The sequence below is a fragment of the Micropterus salmoides genome, unplaced genomic scaffold (assembly GCF_014851395.1).
Source record: "Micropterus salmoides isolate LMB-PRFRI ecotype aquatic unplaced genomic scaffold, ASM1485139v1 Ms_hic_scaffold_8, whole genome shotgun sequence".
Classification (NCBI taxonomy): Eukaryota; Metazoa; Chordata; class Actinopteri; order Centrarchiformes; family Centrarchidae; genus Micropterus; species Micropterus salmoides.
In genome coordinates, this window is record NW_024044570.1 from 9680479 (window position 1) to 9695650 (window position 15172).

Here is a 15172-nt window from a genome sequence, read left to right on the forward strand (position 1 = left end):
GAAATGACAAGTGAGGGTAGTAAGGTAAATTTCTATAGCCCTGAAGCAGAAAGTGAAATTAAACAGGGAGCTCAGTGAGGCTGAGGTAAACATTAAAGCATAAACCATAAGGAGTGATGATGACACATAGGTGGCCTCTTGGTTGTAAGTCCTGCAAACTGCCAGCTTCTAATTGAGCAAGTGCTTTTGTGGCTCAGGGTGTGCAGAAATGGGATCATCACTCAGCAGCGACCAAACAGCAGCATCTCCCTGCAGGGGATTTGTCAGGAATCCATTGCACTATATGATATGTTTCATTAGTCTTTATTATGCGCATGGAGTTAGTGGTGTCTCAGCTCTCATTACAGCCACATCGGTTTACTTCCTTGAAGAATAACACCTGGATGTTTAACTAGAAAACTGCTGAAGTTTTTGAAAAACATTTTTTAATTGCTCTTGTTTGTGTGTACCAGACCATCTTACAAACAAATGCAGATGTGAGATGCACAAATTTGCATCAAAATGTTATTAGGGTAGTCAGGAGGTACACAGTCATACAGTCTGGAGAAGAGGTGTATCAAAACTAAACCACCACATCAGAAGATGATGTCTTTTGTGACTTCTGATGCATAATTTCCCTTTAAACTCACTTTGTCTGTGAGGATGTAGTGGAGCTTGTTCTTAATCATTTTGTCATTCACTTAGCTTACAGGATGTAAGATAACTTGACTTAGCAAAGGAATTTAGGGGTACTATGACACAGGTTTCCCCAGGCCATAATAGGGTCAATTGTTGAGCTAAAGTAAGCCAAAGGTGACAGCCAGGCACTCTCCAAAACAGTAGGTCAGACTCTGTCTCTCCTGTCTGTCGGCTGACTGACACAGCTGTCTTGATAAGGATGAGCTGTTAGGTAACCCAAGGTTGAGATTACCTTTATTTTGTTTCATTACTGATTGGCTTTATGAAGAAAGTGTTGCATGTGGTTTAAATGACACCCAACGTGTCTTGGTTGGAAACAATAACCTACAGACTATTTACACACGTGTAGAGATGTGAACAATAACCTTATTTCGACACTTGGTGAATCTGTAAGTCTAGGAAGAATAAATATCCCCAGGAAGTACGCTTCAAATTTGGTGTTGCATGTGTTACACTGTATCTCCTCTATAAACTAATGCTATGTTAGTTTTCATCAGTCTCTGAATCTTCTTTATCACACCTGAACCTTGCTCACTTTATTTCCATAACACAGACAAATTGAGCACCAGCTAGTTAGCTAGTTTTTGCTTTCGTCTGGCAAGCCATCGGCTGAAGGGCTGGACCTCCACTATGGCCACAGAGAATCTCGGATCCAGTAGACAGGGAAGGAAAGGGGTTTGACCTTTTTATGGGATTGAACATAGGCTATATAAAATAAGATGACGTAGTCATCGTGACGTCACCCATTGGTTTGTGGACTGCCATTTTGAAGCCTCGAGTTTGGCCGATGGGGCGCCGCCATGTTGAGTTTTTGCAACCAGGAAGTGCCCGGAAGTGACCATATTTGGACGAGACAGTGGAGCTAACGGCCGTTTGTGGAGATAGCTAGCTTGCTTAGCTAGGTGCATCTGTAATTTACATTAACTGTCATTTTAACAGAGCTGACAACTTTGTCTAGCGAACAACAGTCTTAAAACTAAATGTACTCACCAGAGAAAGTGAACAACTTGCTGCTAATAAGCTTTTTCAAATGCGCTGGTTAAATTTACACAGTGCTGTGGGTACGAGTCACTCCCGCCTGATTGACAGGTCGCCGTGGTACCTACTTGTCAATCATAGATAATCCCGCACTGTAGCATACACTGCTTTATGGTCTATTTTCCTCTGAATGGGACCATAATGTACTAAATGAACATCATGTTGTATTGAAAAAGACATGAAACTAGTAACCAGAAGAGTCTCCCCCTGCTGGCCGTTCAATAGAATGCAGGTTTATGGGACTTGCGCATTGGATTCACTTCTCAGCCCGGAAGCTTCCCGCTTCTCAACCAATCTCTCTTGTTTCTGTCTCTTCCTCCAGTGAAGTCCAGTATGTTGTTCTTCAGAACGTGGCAACGATGTCAATTAAGAGAAGGGTGAGTTACACCTGGTGGTATTTTGGTTGTGATTGTGTGGAACTTGAAATCAAATGCTGTTGGAGCCATTTCACTGTGGGGTTTTTTTCTCTTCCTGTTTTCATGTTTCACAGGGCATGTTTGAACCATACCTGAAGAGTTTCTACATCCGCTCTACAGACCCAACCCAGATAAAAGTCCTTAAGGTTCTTTTCTATTCTATTGTGCTGCGATCCTTTTCGCTTTACTGTAATATAACATACAGCAGCTTCTTTTGCTGATCCTCAATCATTTTAAACTCAGTTACATGAGAGAAACCTCGATGCAGTCATGATGGCAGACCTCCACAAGAGGCACCTCCACAGTTGACATAAAATTACCTAATCTCAGCAGCGGAAGTTAGTCCAGGAAGAAAATGGAAAGACGAGAAGGTTGCCAGGCATCAATGATTACTGTACTGAAACACAGTAACTTTATTCACTGATTTGGTGAAACAGGATCTTATTGAATGGAGAAAATATTTTCCTCTGTCTTCCTGCTGCTCTGCCCCAACTCTCTGTGATTTACAGTTTATTAATTTATTTATTTTCTTTTGCAGCTGGAGGTTCTCACCAACCTGGCCAACGAGACGAACATTTCCACCATTCTCAGAGAATTTCAGGTACAGTGAAACAGAACTTTGGATGCTGAGTGAATTTTGTCGTCAATCACAGTATCAACAAAAAGTGTGCAGGTCTGTACTTCTGCAAGGTGAAATTCGACAGCAGTAGCGTTTCTTTATGATTACTGTATTTCTGCAGTAAGTGAATATTATTTTTCTGGCAGACATACATTAAAAGCATGGACAAAGACTTTGTGGCTGCCACAATCCAAGCCATTGGCCGCTGTGCTACCAACATTGGCGAGGTCAGGGATACGTGTCTGAATGGCCTCGTGCAGCTGCTGTCCAACCGAGATGGTAAGTCTTTCTTTGTAATGTGAACCTGTTTTAGAGCATTTCTTCAGTAATAGGTATGGAGCTGAATTTGAACTGAACTCATTTCAGTAACTCAATCTAGTATGAAGAAGAACTTATTCAACGTTGATTTCTAATTTCAATGAGCAACTCTTCCTCTTGTTGTATAGAGCTGGTTGTAGCCGAGTCAGTGGTGGTTATTAAGAAGCTGCTGCAGATGCAACCGGAGAAGCACAGCGACATCATAAAGCACATGGCAAAACTAACAGACAACATCCAGGTAAGGCTGTCAGTGTCTGTTAAAGCAAAGGAACCAAGAGTTGTACTGTTTTGAACTGTCCCTTTTTGATGTGGAGCTACATCCCTGTCTATTACCAGTAGGAGAGGTAGATGTAAACAACCATTTAATTTAATTTTAATTGTTCTCAGGTGCCGATGGCGCGGGCCAGTATCCTGTGGCTGATTGGAGAGTACTGTGAGCACGTACCTAAGATTGCCCCGGATGTGCTGAGGAAGATGGCTAAGTCGTTCACTAACGAAGAGGACATTGTCAAGCTTCAGATAATCAATTTGGCCGCAAAGCTCTATCTCACCAACTCCAAACAGGTGTGAATGACATGCACTTTTCTAATACTAGTATATAAAAAGACTACATTACATACAACATTTTCAGCAGTGTGTGCAGTGCTGCCAAGATTCAGCGCAAACACATAACTAATACAGCACATTCTGTTAACTCAAGTGTAAGAATCAAACATTATGTTTTTAAATATTTTAGTCATGCCTGGTAAGGCTGGGTATCACTACTCGATACCCAGTGCTGAGTAGTATCGAACCTTCTCCAGTCAATCGAGTTCTACATTCAGTCCTTTTTGTAATTTCTATTTACATGGCTCCCAGCGAAACACACAACACACGGAAAGAAAGAGAAGGGCATACCTCTTTTTTACTTTCCTTGCCTATATGCCCGCACAGCCTAACTTGGGGGTCATCATTAGACACTGTAATGTCATATGACCACACAAACACAACCACATTTGCACATTCACGTGTACATACATAATCACATCCATAGGTATTCTTGTTTTTACTGTCCTCGTTCTACATGTCCATAATATTCCTTCTTCTCGCAGACCAAACTATTGACGCAGTATGTTCTCAACTTGGCCAAGTATGACCAGAACTACGACATCCGTGATCGGGCGCGCTTCATTCGCCAGCTCATCGTGCCCACCGAGAAGAGTGGAGCTCTCAGCAAGTACGCTAAGAAACTGTTCCTCGCCCTCAAACCTGCACCGGTTCTCGAGTCTCCATTTAAAGGTACAGAAACCATTTAAAAGTCCATTTAAATCTCTTTTATGTCTTCCAGGAAAAGGAAAACTGAATTTAAAAAATCTAGATAATAGAAATGATTTGAGCAATTTCATTTAGTACTTGATTACATTTAGTGCTTGGGTCCCCTGATGAAATACAAGTTTAAGAGAGTCACTACTAACTGATTATACTAAATTAAGTATTAATTTTCCTTTCACCAGAATAAAGTTATTTCACCACCAGCACTGGCCTAGTGCAGAGGTTTTCAAATTGTAAGGCACGCCTCCCCACGGGGATAGGAGAGTTACAGGGGGGATGCAGAGGGTGAGACGAAAGGCAAAGAGACTGTGTGAGGTAAAAGGCACAGGCGCAAAACAACAGGAAGTGAGTTATTGTAGTTTGTCCCCCTGATTTGACTCGCTTATCAACATGAACAGCTGTTGCAGCTGTGGCTGTGATACAGAGCTCATATTAAGTGAAACACTTAGCACCCAATCTCCGCAATTTGCATCAAAACTTCTTGGAGTTGTAACTCAAATCTGAACACACAGACATGGTACATATATTTTTCGATTTGAGGATATAATTTTCTCCGATATCCATAAATCTGCTTGGAAATCTTGGGGAAAAAAATAACTCCAGAACTTCTTCAGTATCAAAGCAATACATTGAGAGTTGTCTGCACATCCATGGGCACATTATAAACAGGAACTGTTAGACGCCAATTCGGCATACTTTAAATGGTGCCAATTTGCCAAAATGTAGCCCACACAACTAACTTATTCCATGGCAACATTGTACTTCCTGTGTATCACCCAAAGCCCCCAAATTATTAGGACCTGTAGTTCCAAAAATTTGAGAATGAGTACCTTATGTTCCTTCCAGATTTGCATTTTGGATTCCTTTTTTCTTGTGTTTTTGCAGATCGAGACCACTTCCAGTTGGGTTCATTGTCCCACTTACTGAATGCCAAGGCTGGTGGCTACCAGGAGTTGCCTGACTGGCCCGAAGCCGCCCCAGACGCCTCCGTGCGCAACGTGGAGGTGAAGGATTCTGTGCGTGCAGTGGGAACAGTAACATACAGAGACACAGGGGCCCTCTGGGGTCTCCAAGGAACCCCAAAAGGTGGAGGGGGCGAGGGTTGCTCCTGCCTCAGAGCAGTGCCTCAGAGGGGCTGGACCGAGTCACCAGAGCCTCACATCCAATATAACATTAACTCCAATATAACATTGATTCCACTAGCCATCTTTCATTTACTTTCAGCTCATTAGCATTAACAGCTCATCAGTAACATGCATCCTTTTTGGCCACCATCTATTTCCAAATGGATGCTGCTTAACAACTCCATGGAGGAGAATGAGTGACAAAGGAGAAAAGAGGATTATAGTGTCTATTTAAAAACTTCTCATTCACTATGAAAACAGTCAGTGGTATTGAACTCCTCACCCTCTCTGCTGCACTTGCTTCTGCTCAGCAGCAGGTCACTCGCCCCATCCAGGTGATTTCTCACCGATGTTTGAGCCAATAGCACATGTGATACAGAAGGGAACAGACTTGGGAGTTTTTCCATTACAAATCAGTATCAACAGCAGTAAACCACATATCCTGTAGTATCTGCTAGAGTTTGCCCCAAGGGACGATTTTAAGAGGCCAGCACATTCAATTATACAGGATGTCAGTACAGATGCAGCAAATAGTTGATATTATGCATCTGTAGTGTATTTCATTTGGCGTAATTATTCTCCAAAACTTCAATTAGAAACACACGTTATACTCTACTGGACTATAGCTGAACAAACAAACTTTTCACTGGATCTGAGTGTACACAGTATATTCTTCTGTAGAGCGTCATCCCAACTCACCAAATTCCCCCCTCTTCTTCTCCATCACATTCACTCCATGTGCCATCGGTTCATATCCAACAATGAGTGCTGAATGAAGACATGAAATCAAAACTCGGGTGTGTCACTTCTTTGTCAAAATCAAGACTCAACTCATAAAACCACTTGATTTTGAATTTCAGAAGTGACCTTGAGGCTTGATTTTTGTCGTCATATTTGTTGATTTTTTTGTTACAATAGTGTGTATTTCTTTACTCACTGCCCAAATGTTACATACTTAGTGTTACCTTGTCATTTACTAACTAAAATTAAGCCACAGGTGCATTGATATGTACCATGAGTTTTATTTTGATGTGACAGGTAGATTACAAGAGACAGGCTTGTTTAAGATCATACCAGGAGTTTGTTATGTTTTAGCCTACTAAATAAGTAAATAGGTTATTATCACCGGTAGAGAGTTAAAATGTGCTTGAGATAGCTGGTCTATCACAGTGAGCCATTTCTTGATTTTGTGTTGTTTTACATCATGTGAAAATGCAGCTGTGAGCAGGCATTGTTTTGAAAAACTCCCCCAGTATATCTGCATTCAAAGAAGCTCTGACATACTTGATAACTGCAACTAGGTTTATTGTGGTCTGGCAGGGATCAAATCTCATTAGCTTGTGATGTAATTTTAGGGACCTGCAACCGATGATTGACAGCTCACACATCAACATTAACCCTTTCTACAGCGGAGTAATCAAACTCTCTGTGTTTTGGTCTTTGCTTACAGCTTTCAGACTGGGAATAAACATGGCAGCTGTTCCTGTATAATCCTCTAAATTACCAACCTAAATTACATAACTGTAGGCCTTGCAATTGCAAAAACATGTGACATTCTACGATATAATTTAGTTTAAATGGATATCAGATTCAGGTGTTTTGAAAGGTGATGCGTTAAGTCCTTGCTGATATTTCTCCAGTGTATCTGAGCCCTGTTTCAGAAAGCAGGCTTAACAAACTCTGAGCTTATCTGTGAGCTCTGTGTTGATTGAGCTTGAGGTGGGAAACTATGAATTTTCGGTTCCAGAACAGCTGATCAGAATAAGTTCAATGAACTCTGAGTATGTTGAGCCTGATTGAAGCACGTGCGTGGGGATGGAAAAAAGCCATCATCGATGGAGCTCCGATACTATGATTCACCATGGCAACAGGTAAATAAAGGCAGAGCCTCCATTTTAATCGGGTGGAGCTAAAAATATGAATGCGTGTCAACGCGGACCCTGATAGGCTCTAAAACGCAGGAGTGGAGGAAGGATCAATGCATTAACATTATTAGGCTAAGTTACTACACAGCGTTGCTCATTCATCATTTACCAGACTGGAATTTCCTTAATGAATAGTAAAGTGCTACAGCCTATTACAGTCGATTTTAAATAGGAAGGCTATATTTATTAAGCTTTAACCCGACGGGATAAAATGCTGGTGGCAATCGGCTACTTGATTATGAAAATATGTAGGCTATAGATCAAATATAAGACACAGTTTACTCGTGAACCTGTGATTGTAAAATCACTGTCACACCCAGCAGGTTAGCCTATTAATTATTTTTTGCAGTGGAAAATGTGTCGTCATAGACGTCTATTTTACATTAATAAAATCTGTTTATTAATGCTGTCAAAACACATGATAAATACGAATGTTCCAATCAGTGCGACTACTATATGAAAGATTACTACTGTTCATTGATCAGTTTTATAGGTTACATATTAAACAGTGATTACTGCAGTAATGTAGCCCACAGTAAGTGTTTCCAGTGCAACTGTCCACAGAGTCGCAGCGTTATACCTAAAGACGGACATAGATTTTATTCTGGGCTGAGGATAAATCCACGATGTGCGAAGATCTGGCCATACGTCGATGACAGATTGATCATAAAAGCGGTCATGTTCAAGATCATGTTTGGGTAAAAAAACTAATAGCCTATCTAACCGGGATTTTAAAGTTTTTAAAGATGTAAATGCGTTCAGATATGTGCTTTGATATCGACAGAATGAATGAGAAAATCCAACGGTGTGTCAGACAGCTGCCTCAGGCTCCCCAGGAGGGGAGGAGTTAGAGAGAAACTGACGGTTTTCCAACTTCTCCTGAGAACCTAACCTCCTCGGGAGGAGGTTAGTTTCACAGCCTCAGTGACCGGAGTTACTGATCTAGGGATTATCTGATCTCGCTCTCTGAAACGGAAAACCCAGAGTTTCCCTCATCTCAGGCTCAACATACTCAGAATTTTCACTAATCCCGCTTTCTGAAATGGGATATGATAAACATATTTATTGTCACAATAACCAAATAAATACCAGCTATGACAGACCTACAGCACAGGGCACCCTGTGAGTAAAAACATGTTAGCATGCAACCTTGAAATAGCTAAAAAAGATGGAGAAATAATTGAAAACATCCAACTTCTCCCACTCCAGGAGTTAATGGCACAAATGGTAAAATCTATTCAAAATAACACATTTAAAAGTGATGAACTCTTGAACTCATGTGGCTGTGGGATCTCAAGATGTCTCAAATCTCAGCTTGTTGTTATTCAAAGTGTATTAAATTGAAAGAAAAACACAGCTTGGAAGGTAGGGAATCAGTCTGAAAACCTTTAGTGTGTTTTTGAGAAATGGTCAGCAATGATGTATAATATACATTTGTAAAATCAACAGTATGGTCCTTGAAGTAGAGGTTGATTTGCTCAGAAACTGTTCTGGGTCATAATCAAATGAGTGTCCCATTACAGCCACTCATGTTGTGGCTGTAAAAGCTGGGAGGGCCCCTCTGAAGCCCCAACCTCTCTCACGCGTTCTCCCTCTGCACGTTATGCATCTCCACAGATAGAGGACGTCATAACAAGCAGCGAGGGCCGGATCGGCTTGCTAGGAGAATGGCGAGAGGTGCCCCCACCCCCCCTACTCAGTTTGGGAGTGCGGTGGTGTTTGTTTTGATGACTGCTCTCTCTTTCCTCCTATTGTCTCTCACTGGTTATCATAATGTAGACACTGATGATTGTCAAGTTGAAGAGATAAGATTTATGAGATTTTACTTATTAGTGCAGATTAACAGAATATCTGTCTTTGTTGCCAAGTGGAAAGAGACCATTCTTTATTCTCTTTAAAGAAATTGTAGGAGTGAAGATGAAGAATAAGAGCTGATGCTAAATCTTAAGGACGAAGCAGATTCAAGTAGCAAAAAAAAAACAGTCAAAGGGATTAGAAAGCCGAGCTTCACATTTGACAGTTTCATATCAAGGTCCACTTGCTTGTAATGGAACTTTCAACCACTCACCATGGTCTTCATCAGCAAATGAAATGTGCCAAGAAACTGTAGATGTTAAGCCTTTCCATGATATAAAATTCTTTCGTTATTCTGAGCATGTTTTAGGACTTGTTGGCTTAAAAACTGAGAAAACAAAGTTAATTCTTGATGCAGCTGACAAAACAATGTCCACTCAAGGTCCACTTACTCACTTATTTACATTTACTTTTAAGCCAACAAGGACAAGGAAGTCTGTGTGTGACTGAGCGGCAAGTGCTTTCGATAAAAGTGGCATGCATATCAGTGATACAACCAAAAGCCCCAGAACAAGGGAGTAAGTGGACCTTGAGTGGAGTCTGGTTTGCCACCTGGACAGTTAGGCACTGTTTCTTCTTCTGCACCTAATTGATTATCACGTGAAATTAGTGACACAAATGTTGTGTGAAACCGAGTGATGTGATTTCTTACTGCATGACTCTTCATTTACCTCATTTTATTCATGCTAGTGCAACATCATGCTTTGTCACTGATGAAGACATTTATACTAAATGCATTGTCATGTATTTGCTTGACGTATCAGTAAGTAGAGAATGATAATGTTGACTATTTAGTTCATTAAGTATATCTATATATACAGTATAATTAAGTTATATTGGAGTGTTTTAATTTAATCACAAAAAACTAAAGAGTTCTTTTGATCATTTTAATAGCTACCTAATTGCCAGATAGTGTGGTAAATAAGTATACTGTGATTAAAATTTGGGGGGTTATTTTTGTCTCTGATAGCAGAAACTGTTCTCACACATCTTCTTTTTAGACCCTTCCTGTGCCTGTATCTCTTGCTTTCCTGACTTTTTTCTAAAAAACCTTTCCTTCCTTATCTCACCTCCATCCCAATCTTTTTCTTTTCTACATCTGCCAGGTATTTACGCTGCTTGAAAGAGTCACAACATTAACGAGTGTGAGTCAGTTAGCGGCACAGAGCCCACCTCCTTAAGCCTCAACCCATATAGCGGCAAAAACCCAAGTGCTTTTTAACACCCCGCCTAATGTAGTTGCTGTTCTGTGCTTAGCTCAGCCAAAGCTATCCGAAACACAGCACCCTCTTCCTCGGTCTCTACCATTAAAGAAGTGATTCTTTTAGCAGGATGTGCAGTCCTCTGACACGTCAAGATGCATTAGCAGCCTTGTGGGTTTTAAATGGGGGATAGAGCCATCCACACTCATTAGCTGATGGCTCTAGTTAATGAATTTGGTCACAGAAAGAGGGGTGGCCTCTTTTCTTAAAGTGTGGGAGGATAGTCAACACTCCTCAAAGACATCACTTCTCTTAATGGAACTGCTCCCTGTATTAAAAGAAAACCATTTCTGCAACTGGTCATGAAGGCATCACCTGGTGCTGACATCTATCTGTGCTAGAAAGAAAGAAAACCTCCATATGAGCATTAGTGTCTGTACTGAATTTGTTCTCTGACTGTCAGATCTCAAAGTGGATCTGACGGCTGGCTCCATTTGGCTGCATCACGCCCAGGCAGAGGCATTCATGGCCATGCTACTGTAATCTGCCCACGTCTCTGCTTCTGTCTGAGGGGTTTGTCACTGACGCAGATCTGACGGCTTACTGTTTGAACTCTGCCAGGTGCCTGAATGGACCAAATGCAGCAGCCGAGAGAAGAGGAAGGAGAAGAAAGTAGAGAAGCCGTTCTACTCTGACTCTGAGGGCGAGTCTGGGCCGACGGAGTCAGCTGACAGTGGTAACTTTAGGGTGCTGCTGGCTATGTTGGTGCCATCACATCCTTTTAGCCAAACGAGTAGCGTCCACCACGGATGTGTTTGTGTGTGCGAGAAAGAGATTTTTGTTGAAACCCAGTAAGAAAAATCTATTTAAGGATAAGGCTACCAAGATTCAATGTTGTTCTTATTGTCAACAAATCACATAAAAAGACCCACTCTATCACTAATGTGTCAGTTCGCGTCTCAGCTCCAAGCTCTTTAGTTCTACTGAAATTGCAAGTCTTAAAAAATTGGTCATAAGTATCGGTCCATCCATCATCTTTACCCGCTTATCCATGCAGGGTTGCTGGGGTGCTGGAGCCAGTCCCAGCCAACACTGGGCGAGAGGCGGGGTGGTAATAAGTATATAGTTAAATTTTTAAAAAGGCTCAGAAATCATAAAAAGCGTAAATAGGTTATTTGTTGTGGACTATTGTCTGCAGCAGAAACATACACATTTGTAGAATCCAAAACTTGGATTTATAAATTGTTGTTTTTGGTGGTGGTGGTGTTGTTTTTCATGGGATTTGTTGTCAGTGGGAAACAAAATATCACCAGTCTTATCCTTGAAAGGACAACATTATATTTACTCTCTTTAGTATTATCTACTGTAGTAATTCTACTGGTAGTAGTGCTAGTTTCCTGCTTTAGTATTATGTTTCGATGAGTGAAGAGACTCAAATCTGTGTCTTACTATCCTAATTGGTATTGTCAAAGATTTTTTGGGGAGGTTAGTCTTTTGATTATCCTCTGGTGTGTCAAATATAAGTAAGTGAAATAAAATACGTAATAAAACCCTGGATGTCAGTTTACGTCTGACAAGTTGTCTAGTCTTAGTAAAGACTAACAACATCGCTTAAACCTACTTTGCTGACTTTGATGTCAATACAAGCCAGCACTAAATTATTAATAAAAAAATCAAAATATTGTGGAAAAATACACCATTGTTACAAATACACAGGTGTAGTATAAAATTGTATTTCTGAGTGTGTGTGTGCAACTCAGGTATAACCTAAGAGACAGAAAATCTGGAAATGTTATTGGTGCTGCCGAATCTTCTTTTTATTGGAACCTGCCTAGAGTGATGTCTAGAGTATCAGTAATACAAGAGATAATACAAATTTGACCTACTCCATTGATAAATGTCAAGTAAAAACTGGAACAAATTGTGATTTTACAGATCAAGAAGTTACGTTATATTTGACCGTGACACTTTCAGGAATTGTTTAATGCTTACTTGTTTCATGGTTCATGTAAAAAATCCATGTTTGTCTGTGCATCTTGTCACTTGTCGCTGGATAAGGGGTATACTTTCCAGGCAGACTTTCACGTCCCTGTTTTCTGTGTAAATGAACTGACCTGCTAACCCTCTGACCCTGACCTTTTTCCTGTTCAGAGTCGGACTCTGTCAGCGGCTCGGAAAGTCGCAGTGGCAGCGAGGAGAGTGGGTCGGGATCAGAGAGTGAAGAGAGTGAGGAAGGCTCTGAGACTGAGGAAGAGGAGGAGGAGGATGAAGATGAAAAGGACAAGAAGAAGAAAAAGAAAGAGTTAAAGAAGCCAGTGCAAGAAAGTGAAAGGTAGCACATGCTTCTATGTTGAGTTTTTTTTTGTCATGATATTAAGGACACTGCCCCAGCCAAAAAGAAAACGTGGATCCAACCTTTTGCTTGCATTTTAGATCTTTTAGATCTGTGAATACTAAATTCATGATATTCTATTCTGTTAGTAGGTAAATCAAATTCATCCTCAGGTCCCTAGCCATCTTTTTAAAGGTTCAGTGTGTAATATTTGGGAGGATCTATTGACAAAAATGAAATATAATATAGATAACTATGTTTTCAGTGGTGTATAATGACTTTACATAATAAACTGCTCTTCTGGGTGCCCTTGTGCAACCAATTTTACAGATTTGGTAGTAGAATCAGTAGATTAACAGTAGAATCTGTCTCATCTCTTGTAATAATAACTCTGGGATCCTAATGGGAGTTTTTGCTTTCCTTTCCAGCGAGCAGAGCAGTGAAGAAGAAGAGAGGAAGCACGTGAGGAAGAGTAAACAACGTAAGAGTGACTCAGAGTCTGAATCTGACGAGGAGGAGAGCGAATCTGAAAGCAGCCAATCAGAGTCTGAAGACTCTGAGTCGGAGGCAGAAGTCAAAAAGAAGAAAAAGGTATCGATAATGTGTCCACATAAAAAAAACACACTAAAATGTTAAATACAGGTGTAATCAGGACCCTGCCTACATCTAAGAAATGAAATTCTTATCACTGCCTCGTGGATAAAACATTCCTGTCTTTAGACTGCCCTACATGCACGCAGTAACATAAAAATCTGCTTCTCTTTCATCTCCTTTCAGGCAGCTGTATCTAAGCCTCCTTCTAAGCCTGTCAAGAAAGAGAGCAAGAAAGAGAAGAAAGAAATGTCTCTGCTCGACCTCGATGACTGTGAGCATTTTCATCTCTGTAAGCTTTCTGCTCTGAAACAGTAGTGACTCATGTCCTCAGGCACCTCAGTGAGTTAACGTTATTGAACAAGGACGTTTGCAAATTGGGGTTATTTCTAAAAATCACAGTAATAGGTGTCCTTGACTATGCAAACTCTTCTGGTAATCAGGAAACTACAAAAAACTAAAATGTGTACCTACAAGACATGATGTAAGTCAGGAATGAAACTCTTTGCCGAATACTTCTCACACTCCCATCTCTTTTCCCAGTTGAACCTGCTCCCTCTCGTCAAGCCACACCCGTCAACTCCTTCCTGTCCAACAGTCTAGCGACTGACCTGGAGGGATTGTCTTTGTCTGACGCTGTTCTCTCTCCGGCAGTAAGTACTTCACGTTTCTCTCATCTTCCTGGTTAGTGACTTCACCCCATTAGACAAATTAGTACTCTTGAAGAGGAAGACCCACTCTGATATCAACCATTTCGGAAAAATAAGTTTTGAAAACAGTCTAATGATTGTTAATGATTCTCCATCTCCTCCTCTGACTACAGACTATCGCTCCCTCCAGTGCCCTGAAGAACTATGAGCTGCTGCACCGGATCACAGGGGAGGGTCTGTCGGTGGAGTACTGCTTCAGCCGACAGCCATTCAGTCCAGACGCCAACATGGTGGCGGTGCAAATGCAGTTCACCAACAACGCCACCTCCGACACCAAGAACCTGCACATGGAGGATGTGAAGCTCCAGTCTGGGATGAGGGTCAAAGAGTTTCCTGAGATTGGTGAGTGACGGGGCCCACTGGGGACAGATCCTTTGAGTGCCACGCGATCCAAAAAGACAGCAGTTTTCCTTTTGCTGTTCTTAGAACCTTACAAGTAGTGGGGATAAAAATGTAAAGGTTGAAGGTGGTGCTAGAGGAAAGGTCAGGTTGAGATCAAATTTGCTACATTGTGTCCCATTTACCAACTACATGTTTTTTAAAAGTAAAGGTACTTAAATCAAACTGCAACTTTAGCTGCATGTCGTCCTAAAGCTCTGTCTTACCGCCATTCACATTTCGATTTATTTACATTTCTTTGCAGCTCCTTAATTTCCTCTGTGCATTGCATTCTGTAGTAATGGTGCATACCAACCGCACAAATCTGTTTTATAGTATCCATACTGCCCTATAGATCAAACATTATCTTCCAGTGGGATCACAGCACATATTTAAAGCCTGCTTTGTAGTATGTAGTAATGGAATTGGGACATACGTAGCTTAGATTTTTCCATAAATCACATGTAAAAACATGCACAGTCTGCAGCGGAGGACACAAGTTTAATCTCAGATCAAATTAGTTTAGATGTTGACTGAAGAGGTTTATTTGTTCTTGTGTGTTGACAGAACTCCTGCCGGCAGGTGACACGGCCACCGCAGTGATGGGCATCGATTTCTGTGACTCAACACAAACCGCCAACTTCCAGCTGTGGTGAGTCTGTGTTTTAGCGTGCAG

General features: G+C 41.1%; 1 protein-coding gene across 8 annotated transcripts in view; it reads left to right on the forward strand.

The window, feature by feature from the left end:
• The window catches only part of LOC119893869 (AP-3 complex subunit beta-2), a 53245-nt gene that overhangs the window by 27446 nt on the left and 10627 nt on the right, over window positions 1–15172 (forward strand). For 5 of the 8 annotated variants that reach the window (XM_038706245.1, XM_038706243.1, XM_038706247.1 and 2 more), the window contains exons 10-24: window positions 2039–2093; window positions 2207–2278; window positions 2671–2733; window positions 2898–3030; window positions 3198–3307; window positions 3457–3633; window positions 4161–4347; window positions 5266–5396; window positions 11107–11221; window positions 12637–12817; window positions 13246–13408; window positions 13595–13682; window positions 13952–14061; window positions 14232–14460; window positions 15064–15148. In XM_038706245.1, coding sequence (XP_038562173.1) covers window positions 2039–2093; window positions 2207–2278; window positions 2671–2733; window positions 2898–3030; window positions 3198–3307; window positions 3457–3633; window positions 4161–4347; window positions 5266–5396; window positions 11107–11221; window positions 12637–12817; window positions 13246–13408; window positions 13595–13682; window positions 13952–14061; window positions 14232–14460; window positions 15064–15148 — 1899 coding nt within the window. The remainder of the gene's footprint in view (window positions 1–2038; window positions 2094–2206; window positions 2279–2670; window positions 2734–2897; window positions 3031–3197; window positions 3308–3456; window positions 3634–4160; window positions 4348–5265; window positions 5397–11106; window positions 11222–12636; window positions 12818–13245; window positions 13409–13594; window positions 13683–13951; window positions 14062–14231; window positions 14461–15063; window positions 15149–15172) is intronic. The other 3 variants (XM_038706244.1, XM_038706246.1, XM_038706240.1) reach the window with 1 other exon arrangement.